This window comes from Saimiri boliviensis, chromosome 3, assembly GCF_048565385.1.
Source record: "Saimiri boliviensis isolate mSaiBol1 chromosome 3, mSaiBol1.pri, whole genome shotgun sequence".
Taxonomy (NCBI): Eukaryota; Metazoa; Chordata; class Mammalia; order Primates; family Cebidae; genus Saimiri; species Saimiri boliviensis.
The window spans coordinates 102,119,174-102,138,084 of NC_133451.1; the positions used below are offsets into that span (position 1 = coordinate 102,119,174).

At 41.5% G+C, this 18,911-nt stretch overlaps 2 protein-coding genes across 5 annotated transcripts in view; one reads left to right on the forward strand and one right to left on the reverse strand.

The window, feature by feature from the left end:
- The window catches only part of CFI (complement factor I), a 72,072-nt gene extending 63,334 nt beyond the window's left edge, over window positions 1–8,738 (reverse strand). Inside the window, exons 1-3 of one of the 2 annotated variants that reach the window (XM_074396564.1) lie at window positions 8,643–8,737; window positions 8,138–8,279; window positions 5,740–5,830 (exon numbers count right to left, since the gene is read on the reverse strand). The gene's annotated coding sequence lies outside the window, so the exon portion shown is untranslated. Of the gene's footprint in view, window positions 1–5,739; window positions 5,831–8,137; window positions 8,280–8,642 lie in introns of both variants that reach the window. The other variant, XM_010340077.2, reaches the window with a different exon arrangement.
- A 29-nt stretch (window positions 8,739–8,767) lies between these two features.
- Window positions 8,768–18,830, forward strand: GAR1 (GAR1 ribonucleoprotein). 3 transcript variants are annotated; one of them, XM_039468180.2, is made up of 7 exons: window positions 8,768–9,110; window positions 9,448–9,679; window positions 11,520–11,674; window positions 12,443–12,502; window positions 16,038–16,179; window positions 17,628–17,699; window positions 18,089–18,830. In XM_039468180.2, exons 2-7 carry the CDS (start codon window positions 9,460–9,462, stop codon window positions 18,100–18,102), a joined length of 663 nt encoding a protein of 220 aa, XP_039324114.2. In that variant the 5' UTR covers window positions 8,768–9,110; window positions 9,448–9,459; the 3' UTR covers window positions 18,103–18,830. The 3 variants fall into 3 exon arrangements, with proteins under 3 accessions (XP_039324114.2, XP_039324116.1, XP_039324115.1); XM_039468182.2 differs by lacking the exon at window positions 18,089–18,830 and having other exon boundaries at window positions 8,768–9,228; window positions 16,038–17,645; XM_039468181.2 differs by lacking the exon at window positions 18,089–18,830 and having other exon boundaries at window positions 8,768–9,195; window positions 16,038–17,645.
- The last annotated feature ends 81 nt before the right edge of the window (window positions 18,831–18,911 follow it).

Consider the following 18,911-nt stretch of genomic DNA (forward strand, 5'->3'; position numbering starts at 1 on the left):
AGACTAAAAGTAGATCATAGTGAAGGATATGTAAAATACATTTAAAACTCCCAGAAACCAGCTTCTTTACCATGCATTTGTTGTGCTGTGATCAAATTTTATTTTTGGAGTACAAGAAATTTAAAAACAAGTATTCTTGATCCAGTATCAACTATTATGCAGGATTTCTCTGTTTATGAAATAAATCTCTGATAGCAGCAATGCTGATACAGTTTGGGTTCACCAGAAGCAGAGACTTGAGACAGAGTGAGCATGGAGTAAAAGTGTTTGTTAGGGATCAACACCTGTGCAAGGAAGGGAGGGGAAGCAGGCGTAAGCCGAGGGAAAAGTTGAACTGGAGTGTGACATGTCACTGTATTCCTGGGTTCAGTATAAATGGCTGAGCTGTTATATTCTGTCTGGCTCAGTCCCCTACTATATGTTGCCCAGGAAGGGCATACACTTAGGTGAGGCAGTTTTCTGTAGCTGACGCAGTCACGGAAGGATCTGACACTTACGTACTATCAGGAGGAGGTATCTTCTGACTATATTCTTTACAGCCAGAAGCCAGGTGGCAAGACCCTCCTTGACATGGGATCTGGGAAACTCATCTCTGTGTCTTTCAGAGTACATACTTGCACCTTTTAGATCAATGTTCCATATGTACTCTAAGAGTGGCTCCTTAAAATTTTCAGTGGGCCTCTATTCTTAAGAGGAAACTTAGAAGAGGGAGTTAATGGGAAAAACTACAGCTCCTACCTTTGCAGTTGATCTTGGGGCTCACTCTCAGCTCCGCTCCTACCCATTTTAGATTCCCTTTACCCTGACCTCCCACCTCTGCTGGTCTCAGTGACTTACTGGATGACATGATCCACAATCTCTTTTAGGAGTGGTCTGTACTCCTGGTTACCTTTTACTTCTTAGGCAAAAGTTGCTATTTGTATCCCTACTGTCACAAGACGCAGGCCAGACATGGTGGCTCACTCCTGTAATCCCAGCACTTTGGGAGGCCAAAGCAGGAGGATTGCTTGAGGCCAGGTGTTTGAGATAAGCCTGGGCAACACAAGAAGTTGATGCTGCAGTTAGCCATGACTGCGCCACTGCACTCCAGCCTGAGTGACAAAAAGAGACCCTCTCTTAAAAAGGAAACCTCCAAAAAAGATACCCCAGTAGGTTATGTGGGTTGCACACATCTTTCTCACTGCCCATATAGTAGTAACAGCAGCCCTACTTCCTAGGAATGAGGAGGATCAATTACCCCTGTGGATTATGACTCTTTTTCTTTCTTGCTGGTCCCTAGACACAAAGAGCTCAGTGTACGCCAGGCAACAGCTCTAGTTTATAATTCCATGGGATTCTTGCTGTCTCCCTGGTGAAAGTATAGTCCTTTGGAGACCAAGACCAGGAACCCTGCAGAGTCTACAGTTGTGGAGACAAGATGCACAAAGCCTCCAATTGGTCAGTGGGAGTGATGGTAAGTATGGTCATTCTTGCCTTTATTCCTTGGTTCCCAGACCCATGTATTCTTCCTATTGGGAATACGGTGCTATATGAAGGTCTTTGACTGAATGTATATCCTGCTTCCTGGAGTACAGCACCCCATTCTCACAGTTTTGCATTTAACTGGCACCTCAGCTCTGCCCATTCCAACATTCTATCAGTCCACCAGCTTCTGAGTGGTGTGGTATGTGATATGACCAGAGGATTGCATGGTCACAGGCCCAGTCCTGGGTCTGCTTTGCTGGAAAGTGGGCACAAAGATCCCATCCTTGTCTGGCAGGATGTGATCGTCGCTAGAGGATTAAGCATTCTATAATTCTCTGGATTATAGTGCTAACGGAGGCCCTGCAGGCAGGAAAGGCACACCCATACCTCAAATATATGTTTTTTTTTTTTTTTTTTTTTTTTTTTTGAGACGGAGTTTCGCTCTCGTTACCCAGGCTGGAGTGCAATGGCGCGATCTCGGCTCACTGCAACCTCCGCCTCCTGGGCTCAAGCAATTCTCCTGCCTCAGCCTCCTGAGTAGCTGGGATTACAGGCACGCGCCACCATGCCCAGCTAGTTTTTTGTATTTTTAGTAGAGACGGGGTTTCACCATGTTGACCAGGATGGTCTCGATCTCTCGACCTCGTGATCCACCCGCCTCGGCCTCCCAAAGTGCTGGGATTACAGGCTTGAGCCACTGCGCCCGGCAAATATATGTTTATTCCTATAAGAATGGACCACTGACCCTTCAAAGAGTGAAGAAATCAGATGTCGTTAATTTGCCATTAAGTGACTAGTTGGTCTCCTCAATGAACTGTGCCATCTTGTGGGCACAGTATTAGTGTCAGCTGCTGTCAGGTTGGGTATTTAATGGTGGAAGCTAGATAAGCTTTGTTGGGCCAAAATGGCTGAGCCGTTTTGTTGGTTATTTTGTGCCTTTTCTCTGGTGGATGCTTTCTGGTAGGCCCGACATGTGATATAAAGATTTTTATACTTCATACCCACTCCTATATGTACATGTATCCATTCTAAGTTCCCTTCACTCTGACCTCGCACCTCTGCTGGTCTCAGTGACATACTCAATGACATGACCCACAATCGCTTTCAGGAGTGGTCTGAGCCCTTGGTTACCATTTGCTTCTCAGGCCAAAGTTGCTGTTTGTATCCCAGAACTTTTTGCTCTTGATTTTTGAATATTTTCATTTTAAGAACAAAAGATGATCAGGAAATCACTACTGCCTGTGATTCCATCTAAAGTCTAACCTCAGGCCACCTTTTTTCCACACAAAGTGGATGATCAGGTGTACCACCTGCAGCTCTGCCCACTGGGAGGACTTTCTCTCACCACTGTCTTTCAAAACCACTCCAAAGTGCGGCTGTAATGCAGTCTCTATTTTCAGCTTGTACTTATATACTGAGCCAATACATCTGCAAACAAAATGTGACCTTTCCTCTCTTTCTTTAGCTGGTCATACCAGATTCCCCAGAGAGCTACAGGTGTGAGCTGAGGAAGAAGCATGAGTGCAACTGTTTGGTTGCTGCGGACAGGGGGCAGTCTGGGCTACCTGCTACCTGCTTATGCACCTTGCTCATACCTCTGGTCCTGTTTGTGTTTGGCTCTGGATGTCGCACTTCTAGCTTACAATACATTTTTGCTAGGCTTGCTGGACCTTACACTTTGCAGGTCCATTTGGACTCAGATCATAACGGGCAGGTCTGGCCATATGGTGATGTAGTGTCCTATGATTCATTATTCTACATTTATCAGGAACCAGTAATACACTAATTGGTTTTCAAAAGGTATACCATTCTCTGCTGTAGATGGCATGGCCTTGCTCCAGAACCCTGAGGTCCTATATTGTGGTTCTCTCACAGGATCCTCCTCAAACACTACATAGCATTTTTCCCCCATCAATGAGACTTCTGATGCCATAGAGTCTGCTGGACCACTGCAGAAGCCTTTTCTGCTTTGGCAGCTGTGGCAGTATTCCCTAGTGCAGAATATTTGCCCCCAGAGTCCAAAAAGCCTCATCAGGTTTTGTGCTTCCTTCTTTGTTAAAGGAAGTACAAGATACAATATCTTTTACATTATAGAAGATGTTCTAGCAGGTTCCCGAACACTGGTTTCCTAAAAATTTTACTGATGTGCCAGGCTTTATCTCCGACCCTCTGGAGCACGTGTTTATCAAAGTATTTAGCATGCTCATCTCCTCTGATCAAGGTAATGCTATCAGTGGAAAAACAACCAGAATGTCTTACGGGAAATCCAGATGATCCAGATCTCTGCATATTACATTATGTCAGAAGGTGGCAGATAAGGCCTGGGGAAAATGTTAAGTGTATATGTTGCCCATTCCATGTGAATGAGAACTGTTTCTGATCCTTTCTGGTTAAAATATCCCCTCTCTCTTGCTCCTACTCCAGCCATGTAATGTGTGTTTCCATTTGCCTTCCGCTATGGTCATAAGTTTCCTGAGGCCTCCCCAGAACCTGAGCAGATGACAGCATCATGCTTTCTGTACAGCGTGTGGAACCATGAGCCAATTAAACCTATTTTCTTTATAAATTATCCAATCTCAGGTATTTCTTGATAGCAGTGCAAGAATGGACTAATGCAGCAGTTAACAAAAAGATAATGCAAACTGCGCATGAGGACTGACATTTCATTCAGTTTAAGTCTCTTTCCTCCTATGATTGTAATGAAAATAAATATAAAAATAAAAGTAATTCCATTGCACCATTGAAAAATGAGGAAGGATTCATTAATATGATATAAACAGTGAAGAATTACTAGAATACAGATAGCAGACAGGAAGATTAACTGCAAAACTTAAAGGAGTTTAAGAAGTGTCAAATTCATGTAAGTGACTAGTTGGTTTCCTTGATGAATTGTGCCATCTTGTGGGTGCAGTATTAGTGTCAGCTGCTATCAGGTTGGGTATAAGAAAGACCATAGGATAAATAGAAACAGTAGAATCTGAGAGAAGTGATGGACTCAGTAATTAACAAATAAAAGGAAGAACATTTGAGCCAGTGCCCCGCATGGGGGCACTTGAGCATTTATCCCATGCTAAAGGCTATAGTAATGCTCTCTGTAGCAGCACATGTTCTAATCCAGAACTCCTTGAGTGGACACTGAGGCAGAAGCAGAGAGGCACTCTAGATGACACTAGCCTTCACGAAGTTGAGGAAGTCTCAGCACTTAAGAGGCAAGCAATAGGCAAGGAGGCCTCGTATCCCACCATTCTCCTGCACAGTCATTGAAGGCAGAGCTCTATTATCAGAATCCGCAAAAACGAAATGCACAACACAACAAAAAGACCAACCTCACTTATGAATATAGATGCAAAAATTCTAAACAAAATATTAGCAAACTGATACAAACAAAATCTTAAGCACTACTCAGTAGTCTTACTGTTTTTTTGTTTTTTTTTTTTGAGACGGAGTTTTTGCTCTCGTTACCCAGGCTGGAGTACAATGGCACGATCTCGGCTCACCGCAACCTCCGCCTCCTGGGTTCAGGCAATTCTCCTGCCTCAGCTTCCTGAGTAGCTGGGATTACAGGCACGCGCCACCATGCCCAGCTAATTTTTTGTATTTTTAGTAGAAACGGGGTTTCACCATGTTGACCAGGATGGTCTCGATCTCTCGACCTCGTGATCCACCCGCCTCGGCCTCCCAAAGTGCTGGGATTAGAGGCTTGAGCCACCGCGCCCGGCGTCTTACTGTTAATAATAATACTTATTCGACAACATATATATATACATATATATATAACAACATAGGCCGGGTGCGGTGGCTCAAGCCTGTAATCCCAGCACTTTGGGAGGCCGAGGCGGGTGGATCACGAGGTCGAGAGATCGAGACCATCCTGGTCAACATGGTGAAACCTCGTCTCTGCTAAAAATATAAAAAATTAGCTGGGCATGGTGGTGCGTGCCTGTAATCCCAGCTACTCAGGAGGCCGAGGCAGGAGAATTGCCTGAACCCAGGAGGCGGAGGTTGCGGTGAGCCGAGATCGCGCCATTGCACTCCAGCCTGGGTAACAAGAGCGAAACTCCGTCTCAAAACAAACAAACAAACAAACAAACAAACAAATAACAACATATATATATGGAGGCTAAGGCAAATAATTATGCTAATGTCATAAGAAAATTTCAGGGCAAGACAGACACAAGTTTAAATTCAAAGAAACAGAAACTCTGTAGTTTTAACTTTGAATTGGAAATATCACTGTGAACCACAATTCTTTTCTTTTTTTAAAAAAACAATTACCTTCTAGTTGTCCATTGTACTGACAGGGCCTAGAAGTCGTAACAATCCAGAGCAATGAGCCGGGCTGTCTTCTCTACATACCATTTTCCACCTAAAAAACCAAGGCTCTTTGGAGAATGAGCTGATTCCATGTCTGGGCTTAAAATGTAAAAGAAATATTTTGTACCAGAAAGCAAGAAAGACATCAAAGGGGGTCGTGCACGGTGGCTCAAGCCTGTAATCCCAGCACTTTGGGAGGCCGAGGCGGGTGAATCACGAGGTCAAGGGATCGAGACCATCCTGGTCAACATGGTGAAACCCCGTCTCTACTAAAAATACAAAAAACTAGCTGGGAATGGTGGCGTGTGCCTGTAATCCCAGCTACTCAGGAGGCTGAGGCAGGAGAATTGCCTGAACCCAGGAGGCGGAGGTTGCAGTGAGCCGAGATCGCGCCATTGCACTCCAGCCTTGGCAACAAAAGCGAAACTCCATCTCAAAAAAAGAAAGACATCAAAGGCTAGTTGGTGATATTAAAAGACTTGAAGGGGCTCTCACAAGCCAAAGATGAAATATTTTAAGCATTATAAGGAACAATGAGAGGAAAACATTGAAATAAAAATATTAAAAAAGGAAATTTCTTTATTTCGGTCAATAGTTGCAAAATAAATGATAGAATTATCATATTACTATTTTGCAATACCTTATGAGTCAATTGATGATCAGCAACAGCTGCTAAAACCATTAGGTGAAAAGCTAGCAGGGACCTAATAGGTTGATGAGGCTGAAAACACTGATCCCACTGATTAATCTCCTTCCCAGAGAGAGACAACCAGACATTACGTGCCTCCCCATGGGACGTCTGGAAGTATTCTTGCAGGAGGAAAAAAAAAAAAAAAAAAAGAAAGAACCTGAACACAATCAAGTCTCTAGATCTTATTATCAATTAACTAACAGTTTAACAGTTTATGGGAAATACAGAGGATAGAAAAACAATGTATACCACCGTGAGGATGTAATCAGTGAGAAAGTGGGGAATTATACATGACAAAAGACTCAGTTTTTTCAACAAATAAATGCCATGGGAAGAAAAAGCAAAACAGGGAGAGGAAACTGACACAGAATACAAGAGACTTAAGAGATATATCAATAAAATACAAGGTATGGCCCTTGTTTGGATCTCAATTTGATAGATCCAACTATTTAAAGACATTTAAAAACCTGGGAAAATTTCACATGGACTAGATTATTTGCTAATACTAAGAAAATTTTATTATTATTTTTGAGATGGAGTCTTGCTCTGTCGCCCAGGCTGAAGTGCAATGGTGAAATCTTGGCTCACTGCAACCTCTGCCTCCGGGTTCAAGTGATTCTCCTGCCTTAGCCTCCCAAGTAGCTGGGACTACAGTCGCCCACCACCAGGCCAGCTAAATTTTGTATTTTTATTAGAGATGGGGTTTCATCATGTTTGCCAGACTGGCCTTGAACTCCTGACCTCAGGTGATCTGCCTGCCTCAGCCTTCCAAGGTGCTGGGATTACAGGCGTGAGCCACCGTGCCGGGTCTGATTTGTGCTTCTACAAGTTTTGGATTTCTGAGAAGAGCAGCTTGACATTTATAGGAAAGTAATAAACATTTTTGACATACTTTGAAATTTCTTGTTCAGGCAATTTTTTCTTATTGAGTACTTACGAAGAGCAAAGACAGCATCTCATTTCAGTTCAAAATGAAATCTGTGTGACAATCTTAAGTCAAACTCAGAATTGAGCAGATACACAGCAAAAGACAAGCAAAAATTTCACACTAAACATGTAATTTTCATTTTTTTCTTTCAAAAATAATACTTTTATGCATACACAGGCCCACAAAAGATCGACATTCATTAAAATCAAATTGCAACATTTACTAAATTAAAACAAAAAGAAAACGTGAAGTTTCCTCTCTCACTTGTTTTTTATTTGTTTGTTTTGAGACCAAGTCTTGCTCTGTTGTCTAGGATGGAGTGCAGTGGCGGATCTCGGCTCACTGTAACCTCCGCTTCCCGGGTTCAAGCGATTCTCCTGCCTCAGCCTCCTGAGTAGCTGCGATAAAAGGCGTGGACCACCATGCCCGGCTAATTTCTGTATTTTTAGTAGGGTGGCGGGGTTTCACTGTGTTGGCCAGGCTGGTCTCGAACTCCTGGCCTCAAGTGATCCAGCCGCCCCGGCCTCCCTAAGTGCTGGGATTACAGGTGTCAGCCACCGCGCCCTGACTACAAAGGTATTTTAAAACCCCATTTACAATAACCCTGTCAATTAGATAGGTACCAAGTTCCACCCTCTTCTAAACACGAGGTAGTCAGCTGTGTCAAATATCAAGGTAAGGTCTCAGAGGGCTTGGGTATAAAAGACTCCAACCAAATTTAATAAATGGAAGGTTACTACCTTTATTTGTGAGAGAAGCTCTGGAGAATGTGGGGGAAGCTGATGTCAAATATAAGGGGCTTAAGGAGAGAAGCGGGAGAGGAGCTTCGAGCGCAGAGTGGTTCACAGCCTGTCGGTGCTTAAAATATACTTGAATGAATACCTGATACAAAGAAAAAAAAGACGGTTTGGTTTTCTATAAGACAGCATAAAAAATTAAATAAACAGACGCATTGTTTTTCTTCCTCTAATTCGTGAGACCACAGAACAAAAGAACAGGCACAGTTCAACCCACAATTGTGCGAAAATCAATAGGTGAGAAGAAACAAGAACCTCAGATAAACGCTTCCGCCGGCTGTGACAGGTTCTGCCGCAGCCAGATCCACTGAACAGAGTGCGGCTCAGAAACCTTAGAGACCCGTCTGCACAGCTGCTGAAGTTAGCAACAAAGTGGTGAGCACGTTTGGCGACAATTTCGTGAGAAGGAAGCGCACCCCGCTAGTCGGCACGGACTTTAAGAACCAACCTTATTCCTGCAAGGTGCTTTCGTTCCGGCTGTCAGCGCTGGAAGCAAACTGGAACCCGCCCCGCCCCTGGGAGAGAGGGCGGATCTCTAACGCCAACTATCTCCAAGAGCAACATTTCAGCAGCACTTCCAGGACGTCGCCCTGCAAAGGACGCCGCTATTATACGTCACTTCCGCTGCTCCACTCTGGGCAAGTTGACTTCATGGTTGTAAATTAGTGGTTAAGGTTCGATATTATTGCCCCTTTTCCAGCCCTGAAGGCTGTTTTGGAACCAAGTGTCTCTGGTTTCGCGGGTGACTGGCTTTTTTTTTTTTTTTTTTTTTTTGGCAAGTCAGTCATTCGAATTTCTGGTATTAAAAAAAAAACTCTGGCGGTACGGTAGCCGAGGAGGTTCCAGTGCGGCGGAAGTACCCCGCGGGTGGGTGTGTGCGCGCGCAAGGCCGGGACCAGAGGTGCACGTGGCTCCGGTGAGTTGCCGCAGAAGCCGGAGGATCTGAAAATGCTGGACGCGGAACCCAGCTGCCTGAGGGAGGGAGGAAGAAAGGGGATACGGTGCGGAGACCTTGCTGTCTGTGGGTGGAGGAGGTACTAATCCTGGGGCGGCCAGGCTGGTGTGTGGTCGGTCGGCGCTCCCGAGACCATAGGGAAGTAAACTCTTCACCCTAAAGGTTGGTCACTGGCGGTCTGACCGTGGGTGACGTGACAGGGCTGCTATTGTTCCCTTCTGACGGCGGCTCCAAGGGGTTGGAGTGTACTCAGAGGCTACAGTGATCAGAAGATACTGCTCATTTATTTTTTCACCAGGGAGTGAAGAGAATGTCTTTTCGAGGCGGAGGTCGTGGAGGCTTTAATCGAGGTGGTGGAGGTGGCGGCTTCAGCCGTGGCAGCAGCAGCAACCACTTCCGAGGTGGAGGTGGAGGCGGTGGCGGAGGCGGCGGCAATTTCAGAGGCGGCGGCAGGGGAGGATTTGGACGAGGGGGTGGCCGCGGAGGCTTTAACAAAGGCCAAGACCAAGGACCTCCAGAACGTGTAGTCTGTATGTAGTCTTCAACATTTAGCCCATTTGAAGGAGCTGGGGTGGGTTGTGGGTTTGTGTTATTAGTCAGCAAGTTTGGGATACACAAGCCTGTGTGGAAAATGATGTAAACTGACCTCTAATCGTACAGTAACATGTAAAGGTGGGGATGGGGAGATGAAGAAAGCTGTGGGATACTTAAAATGCATCATGGAGGTGGAACTTGAGGGTTGACAGGAAGATATTAAAGACGGCAAGTGAGTACTTATCCCTAATACAGATGAGAAAACTGTGATTCAGAGTGAAATTTTTTTGCTAGGGTCATAGGGTTAGTGATAAGCGATCAGGTAGTGATACAGTTGAAATACAGGCTGGGTGCCGAGGCTCACGCCTGTAATCCCAACTTCGGGAAGCTGAGGCGGGAGGATCGCTTGAAGCCAGGAGTTAGAGACCAGCCTGGACAATAAGCAAGAGACTCCCTGTCTGTACAGAAAAGAAAGAAATACAAAGCCGAGTATTCTGAGTTCACAGCCCATGCTTTCGTTACTACTCAAAAGTAGGTGAGAAAAAAAATTTGCTTGAGAGGGAAACTGCTAGAGAGGAAGTCGAGAAAAAGACCCATTTAGGGCAGTTTTAGAGTAATTAACAATGAGATTGGAATGGAAGTCACAGAAAATAAAGCCTACTACATTAAAGATGAGAGAGGATGAACAGTGTCTAATTAAGGAGGATTTGAAAGGACCAGTGTCTAGAATAAAAGGTCCCAGCCCAGAAGATGTTGCACCAGTCCATATGTAAGGCATTCAGAGCGTGATTCAGGATGGTGACAGTGAGGAAAAAGAGGAAGGGTTAGATAGGAGAGATTTCAAAGGAAACAATCAGTAGAACTTAGCTAATACTGGCAATAAAAAGTTCCAGGTTTTGAGCTTGGGCGATAGGCATGGAGAGTTGGTTTTGCAGGAATGTGGTAAGTATTTAAGTTTGGGTGATAGTCTAGTTAGTTAGAAATAAAGGTAGTTATTTTGAGATTCCAGATGTCTTTGAAAAAAATGAATCATTGTTAAAGAGTTGGTAGTGGGAATTCGAAAGTTGAAAGGCAAGAGAAAAAAAAAGAACTAAGGCTGATTCAGTTGGGGGTTGAAAACAAGGAAGAACCAGGAGAGTGAAGCAGAGTTTTGAATCAGATAATACATTATAATAAGATAACTGTTTAGGTTGAATGGTCTCAGTGTGCCAGGCACTATTCTAAGCACTTGACATTCGTTATTCCATTTAGTCCTTACAGTACTCTTTTAGGTATAGATATATATGATATGTTATTAGTGCGTACTAAAGATGAGACACTGAATTAGAGACAGAATGGGTGACTTCTCTTAGGTCACAGAGCTAGTGTGTTGTGGAGTCTGTATACCAGCCCAGGAAGTCCACACTTTTTTTTTTGAGGCGGAGTTTCGCTCTAGTTACCCAGGCTGGAGTGCAATGGTGCGATCTCGGCTCATCGCAACCTCCACCTCCTGGGTTCAAGCAGTTCTCCTGCCTCAGCCTCCTGAGTAGCTGGGATTACAGGCACGTGCCACCATGCCCAGCTAATTTTTTGTATTTTTAGTAGAGACAGGGTTTCACCATGTTGACCAGGATGGTCTCAATCTCTTGACCCGCCTCAGCCTCCCAAAGTGCTGGGATTACAGGCTTGAGCCACCGCACCCGGCATGGAAGTACACACTCTTAATGACTGTGGTCTTCTGCCTCACAGGAGATTAGTTATGGTGAAGTGCCCAGTAGCCAAGAAGAAAGCTTTCAGAAGTTGGTCAGTATCATTTGAAATAGTTCTATGTTTTAACATTTTCTTGTCCTATTTCAGTATTAGGAGAGTTCCTGCATCCCTGTGAAGATGACATAGTTTGTAAATGTACCACAGATGAAAATAAAGTGCCTTATTTCAATGCTCCTGTTTACTTAGAAAACAAAGAACAAATTGGAAAAGTGGATGAAATATTTGGACAACTTAGAGATTTTGTATCCTTTTTAATTGGCATATTCAAAGGTTACTATTTGTATTTTTCTGAGGCAGTTAAGTATAAATTAAACTTTTTGTTTTATTTAATTAGACAGTATTGCTACATATTGGACCATGAAGGAGAATCAAGGGGAGAATGTATTTATCCATAGATATTAAAATGACAGACCCTAGAAAGGTGAGTTTTTTTGGGGAAAGTTGTAGAAATGATGGCCATTTGGCTAAGTCCTACAGGATTACGTTGGTCGATTTGGATATAGTGGTGCCACTGGAAATGTAGAATTAGAAGTTGCTTGGTGCCCCCACTACTGTGGAAACTCTTCTCTCCTCTTCCTCTTTCCCTTTTTTTGAAATAGAGACTCACTCTGTTGCCCAGGCTGGAGTACAGTGGCACGATCTCAGCTCACTGCAACCTCTGTCTCCTGGGTTTGAGCAATTCTCATACCTCAGTTTTTCAAGTAGTGGGGATTAGGTGAGTACCACCTTGCCCAGCTAATTTTTATATTTTTAGTAGAGATGGAGTTTTACCATGTTGGCCAGGGCTGGTCTCAAACTCCTGGCCTCAAGTGATCAACCTACCTTGGCCTCCTAAAGTACTGGGTTTGTAGGTATGAGCCACCATGCCCAGCCCCCTGGAAACTCATTTTTTATTTTTCCTATATATGTCCACGTATTCTAACCTTGTTTTTGAAATTATGCATAAAATCATAAGGTTCGATATTATCTTTCATCGTAATTGCTAATTTGTTCCTTAATGAAAGTAATAGTATTTTTCAGTTAAATTGTCAGAAAATATGAAGGCTTCATCCTTTAAAAAACTACAGAAGGTGAGTCGTACTTATGATACTTGGGATCCTTGGTTTTATAAGGGAATGACCTATCTTAGGAAAGTACTACTTAGGGCATTTGAGACTTCCCCAGTATATCACTAGCAAAGCTCTTAAACTGAAATATTCTCTGCTATAAATATTGAACATACTAATTTTTAAAAGTAAGTTATTTGATACAACCTTTTAGAAAGTAAAAGTGACAGATTTTGCTCATATTACCAAGACCTGTAACTGCTATAGTAAGAGTTTTTTGTTTATGTAGAACTCATATTGAAAAACTTTCATGACCAAACACTCTAGGTAAAATCTTATGTTATTTGAGAACGTAGGTACTGAATGATTTCCCAGGAAATCAATAACATATGCTGTGAAAGAAAACTATAGGTTGCCATGAGAAACTGTAGTGCCACCAACTTTAGTCTGTAGTGTTTCCTGAAAAAGTGAGCTTGACGCTTAGGCCTGATTGTTGACTAGAAGTGATTTCCACACCTGGTGGCATGTCATAGTTATCTTGGGGAGCTTTTAAGAAGATGTACTTCTAGTTTCCACTTGAGAAAATTTGACCTAGAAGCTCTTAAGTAGGGTCCAGGATTCAGTTGTAAAAAGGAAAAAGCACTTGGATAATTTTGATGTAGTTAGGCAAATACTTGAGAGCTGCTGAGCTAGTCAAAGAGAAAGAGGAAAGTACATTCCAAGTAGAGAAAAGAGTATATACAGTCTCTAAGACAGCAAGCAACTGAAAGGAAATAAAAAGGCGGAGGTATAGGTTGGGAATGAAACATTTAGGAGAGGTTGGGAAAGTTGTGAATTAAGACCAGAGAGGTAGGAGGGGGCTTGATTAACTTAAGCCTTCAGGTCATAGGAAAGAGCTTAGACTTTAGTTTCAATTGTGTTCTGCTTTTTTTCTTGAGATGGAGTTTAACTCTTGTTGCCCAGGCCGGAGTGCGACGGCATGATCTAGGCTCACCGTAACTTCCGCCTCACAAGTTCAAGTGATTCTCCTGTCTCAGCCTCCCGAGTAGCTGGGACTACAGGCATGTGCCACCATGCCCGGCTAATTTTGTATTTTTAGTAGAGATGGGGTTTCTCCATGTTGGTCAGGCTAGTCTTGAACTCCCAACCTCAGGTGATCTGCCTGCCTCGGCCTCCCAAAGTGCTGGAATTACAGGTATGAGCCACCACTCCCGGCCATGTTTTATTTTTGAATAATGGGATAATACAGTTAGTTGTATGGTTCAGAAGAACACTGGGAAGATAAAAAAACACCGTGGGAAGAGGTCACTATTGTGTGAGGAGACAGGTAGGAGGCTATGGTAGTTCTAACTATCAAAAGTGGGTGGATTTATGAAAGGTACAGGAAGTAGAATCAATAGGATAGGAATTGAAGAAGTAAAAAATATCACCATCTTTCAGATGTCTGATGTCAACATCTTTGTGGGTGATAGTACTGTTTAATGAGATGAGCAACAATGCAGAAGGGGGGTTTGGAGAAAGATAATGAGTTCAGTTTTGAACATAGTGAGGTGAAGGTACTTGTGAGACAGTCAAATGGTCAGGAGTTTAAAGGAAGAGTCTAGACTGGAGATAGATTTGGGAATTTGTTAAGTATACAGACAGTACATGAAACAGTGTAGGAAGAAAGAATGAGAGGAAAAGAGCACCTATGAAGAGTTTTGGGACACCTCCTAAAGCTAAATGTCTGTTAGTGGAAACTCAGTTAGTGGAAATTGCCAGTTTGAAAAAAAAAGGCAAACCACAAGCTTGTCGTAAAAGTGGTATCACAAGAATTGAAAGAGTGTTTCCAGGAGGGACTGCTCAGCTATGGCAAAATGCTGCAAAGTGTTCATTGGAAGACAGCCACGTAGACGTCAGGGAGTCAGGGAGTCATGGAGCCGGTGCAGTGGTGGGCCCAGGAGCCAGAATGAAATGGGAAATGAGAAGGAGACAATAGCTTATTGTTAGCATATGGCTGCTAGTTGTGGAAACCTTGGCAGGTACTCACAGGAAATTGCTTCAGGTGCGCCTGGCGCTGTTGGGCCCAGAAAGAAACAATGCTAACGAAGGATTCCCATTTTGTGACCTGAAATAAAAAATTGCTGGTAATAGCCACTTAAATTGATCAGAATCCCTCTCCCTTTCTCAGAATTATTTATTTGAGGGCTTATTATTTAGTTTTTTTCGTTTTTTTTTTTTAACTACAGATATTAACTTGAGTGCTTTCTACCTCTCCCAGTTTCCATACCCCCTGCTATGTTGAGATTCAGCCCTCCTTACCCAGCCTGCGTTACTGTGAAGTCTGTAGACCAGTGTCCTCTACTTGAACGTTCTGCAGTGATGGAAATCCCTGCCCAGTAAAGTAGCTCTTAGCCACACATAGATTTTGAGCACCTGAAGTATGGCTCATGTAACTCAGGAACTGAATTTTTAATAGTTAATTAATTTAAATATCAGTATTTAAATTAATACTGTGGCTCATGGCTACCACATTGAACAGTGTAGATGTAGACAATATTTTGAGATGATGGGCTATGAAGGGAAGATGAATAATAAGGTGATATCTAGAGAGGGATTCAGATATCTTATTATAAGTAATGTATCAGTTTTAAAATCCTCATGTGTTTTGTGTAGAAGAACTATGATACAATATGCCCTTTACATTTCATTATCTGAGAAATGTCCTCTTTAGCCGCAATTATAGGATGGGTATAGTTTCTATGTATGCTTCATTACTTTCTGTGTTCAGAAAATAGTTACCCTTTTGATCCTTTATTAAAGACTTGAAACAGCTAGTTTGTGAATGCTTTATTTTGAATTTTAATGCTATGTTTTTTATTTTATTCAAGAAAATGCTATGTTTTTAATAGTTTTATTTTTCTTACGGCGGTTCGTTGAGTGGAAATGTTAAACCTATTTCTAAAGCGAAATGAGATTGAATTGGTCTTGATTTTTTTTATGTGCATACTCTTTATTTTGTGCCAAAATGCAAGTGCCTTATATACATCACTTTTGATCATCACACAAACATGCAAGCTAGATATGTATTCTCTACATTTTACAGATAAAAAAACTAAGGCAAACTACCTCAGAAACAGAAAACCAAACACCACATGTTCTCTCTCGTAAGTGGGAGTTGAACGATGAGAACACATGGACACATGGCGGGGAACATCACACACCTGGGCATGTTGGGGCATGGGGGCAAGGAGAGGGAGAGCATTAGGACAAATACCCAATGCACGCGGGGCTTAAAACCTAGATGATGGGTTGATGGGTGCAGCAAATCACCATGGCACATGTATACCTATGTAACAAGCCTGCACATTCTGCACGTGTATCCCAGAACTTAAAATTTAAAAAAAAAAGATAAAAGAAAACTAAGGTAGTAAGAAATTAAGTCCTTACCCAGAGATACATTGTGGAAAGAATTAAATCGCAAAACAACCCAGTGGGTTTTGACTCTATCATGTAGCTTCTGAATTATTATACTGTCGTCCCCCAAGTCATCACACAATTGCTTCTATTATGTTTCCAGTTTTATATAGACCCGTATAAGCTGCTGCCACTGCAGAGGTTTTTACCTCGACCTCCTGGTGAGAAAGGACCTCCAAGAGGTGGTGGCAGGGGAGGCCGAGGAGGAGGCCGAGGAGGAGGTGGCAGAGGTGGTGGCAGAGGCGGTAAGTTACTTGGGGAAAATTTCTGATGAGATTTCAAAGTCACGACTAAATTCATATAGTACAATTTAGTTCTGTACATAGCAAATTCTCCCTTATGGTAAAGCTGCTTTCAAATATTGACAGATTGTCCATAATAATAATGCTTCATTTCAACAACTTAAAAAGAAAAAAAAAATCTACTGTAGTGTACTTTTGAGGGACTTTATTTCTTTGGGCTATTCATGTTTTCTTGGGCATTTTAATAAACCGTAAAATCATCTTAATTTTAATATCATTGAGTATAGATTGCATGCTGAAAGCTGGTCATACCTTCTTTTAATTTCTGTGTATATTCTTCTAATCTCAACGAAACCTTTTGAGATAGATGATATCCTTGTTTTATAAATGAGGAAAATGGAGACTTAGAGAAATTAATTTGCCCCCGTCGAACAGTTGTCAGACCCAGAATTAAAATGTGTATCTTCTGATGTCATGTCAAGAACTATTACCAGTAAATTCATTGCTGTGATCTCACTGTTTTGATTTATGCCTTTCCCCAAGGTTTTGGCACATTCGTCGTTATGGGCAGCTAGGTGATGAGCAGGGCTCTGGGGAGTGGGGCTGCCATGTCCTGTGAGTAGGGGGAGGGTGAGTGATGGGGTACTACTGGGCAGAGCCAAAGTGGAAAGGGAGCAGAGCTGAAAGTTGGGCTTGGACAGCTTTTGTTACTGGATCAGAAAAAGAGAAGGAACGATTCGCTTTTGCGTCTCTCAATTTAATCATCATTTCACTCCATAAATGTACTTGTTTGGATCCATACAGGTAGCAAGGAATATCTTTAAAAAATATCAACATATTTGTCTACAATATTTTCAGGGGTACCTTTTTGAGAATTTGATGAATAGAGATTCCCCCATTCTCATTTGAGTGTCATTTAACATTTCAAAAAATTCACAACTATCTTATTTTTTAAAAATCTTACCTATGTAGCTCAATTAACCTTAACTATCGTATTTATTATCGTGCCCCCAGAGCCAAAGCACCCATAGGTACCACCCTTTGTTCTTAGGATAAAAAGCCTCAGTTCCATCAAACTATCCGTTGTTCAATCAAAAAAGTCTTTGTCATAAGCAAGAGCTAAGGTGATAATCATACATTTAACAAAATTGAATTATACTTTAAAGTAGCATGTTTTCTAGTTTATTAAAATGGAATACTTGTTTGAAAGGATCTGGGGTTTTATTTAGCCTGTTGCCCAGTTGGTAAACTGCTACAGTCCCTCCATTTTTATCTTCTAAAATTTTTTCCATGATAAAATATATGAATCTATATTCATTATAATTATAGTTATTGTACTGATCTTTGTAGGCTTAACAGCGTAAGAGGTTATATGGTTAATAACTGTTAGTGTTTATTATTTATATTATTATTTAAATATTTTGCATTATTATTTCATAATTGTTTTTTAGGTGGTTTTAGAGGTGGAAGAGGAGGTGGAGGTGGGGGCTTCCGAGGAGGAAGAGGGGGTGGTGGTTTCAGAGGTGAGTATCTTAAAAAGTCTTTAAATTGCGGACTTTTAGAATTGATATTAACTGGCATTTTCTGTTTTTGTTTAAGTTTATTTTTCTCTGCCAGCAAGTATGTAGAACAAACACCATGATGTTCTTTGCTTAGCCTAATTTATGGTTTCATTTTATATCACTTTTGTTTTGCCTTTTCCTTTCAAGTTTTTCACCTAATTCTAATTTGGTTTTGCTTAATTATTAATTTGAAAAATGAAAGTGTAATATGATTGACAGTTAAGTTTGGTAAAATATGTTTGCTAAACGTTACAGAAACTAATGCTGATTTTAAACTTGAGTTTTAGGTTATAATACTATTAAGAAATCCATTTTCTGTGCGCTTAATACTTTAATTTTCTCTTAATCAGGGAGAGGACATTAAGTGAAATAGTTGACAGACATCACCAGTTGACTTCTGCATAAACCTGCATGATCTGTTTCTACTGTGGATTGGAAACTTGTTTCTTGAGCAAGTCTTGAAGATCTTGGTTGTTTTATGACAATGGATCTAAAATGTCAGCATTACACCAAGTGCAACGGAATAGTGGATTTTGCTCTAAAAGAGCATGAACAAATCTTTTTAATGTTTTGTATAGTGCCTGGCACTCTGTGGGTGCTTAATAAATGGACAGGAGTTTTCATTTGAAGCATATTTGAATTTTTAAAATAAAGTGTTTATTCCCTGATTTAGAGCGTGTTTATTAAAGAAACCCATTTTTTTGAAGTAGAAAGGAACAACTAAAGCTTAAACCCAGTGAACTGCAGATTGAAAAAAGGATTTGTTTACATATATTACCGATCTTTTAAAAAATAGGCTATTGGAACAGTACTTTAAGATTATTTACAAATTATTACCCCCTTTCGAAACCGTGGCCTTTTACATATGAGAACGTAGCTCTGTGTTTCCCTTTTGTGTTTTGATACATAAATCAGTTAAGCTGTTTCTATAATTGCATTTAATTATTGATTTAAAAATTTTCCATATTCGCAATGTATTGAAGATGGAGTAGCTCTGTTCAAGTGAAAACTGTAGTTCAAGAAATTTCTAAAGAAACGGTTAATTTTTCTCAGCCAACATAAATGGAATATGAAAAGTTTTACTGAACATTATTTCACTTTTACTTTTTAAAGGGACTCTAAAAGTTTAAGGTGTTATTTACTATATATGAATATCAATTGCATGCCACATGT

What these genes read in the sequence shown, in the direction of transcription:
- GAR1 (XM_039468180.2), top strand. Translation starts at nt 9,460, where the DNA reads ATGTCTTTTCGAGGCGGAGGTCGTGGAGGCTTTAATCGAGGTGGTGGA. An exon ending in TTGGACAACTTAGAGATTTT is followed by an intron (nt 11,675 to 12,442) that starts GTATCCTTTTTA and finishes TGAAAGTAATAG; the next exon opens with TATTTTTCAGTTAAATTGTC. An exon ending in CCTTTAAAAAACTACAGAAG is followed by an intron (nt 12,503 to 16,037) that starts GTGAGTCGTACT and finishes TTATGTTTCCAG; the next exon opens with TTTTATATAGACCCGTATAA.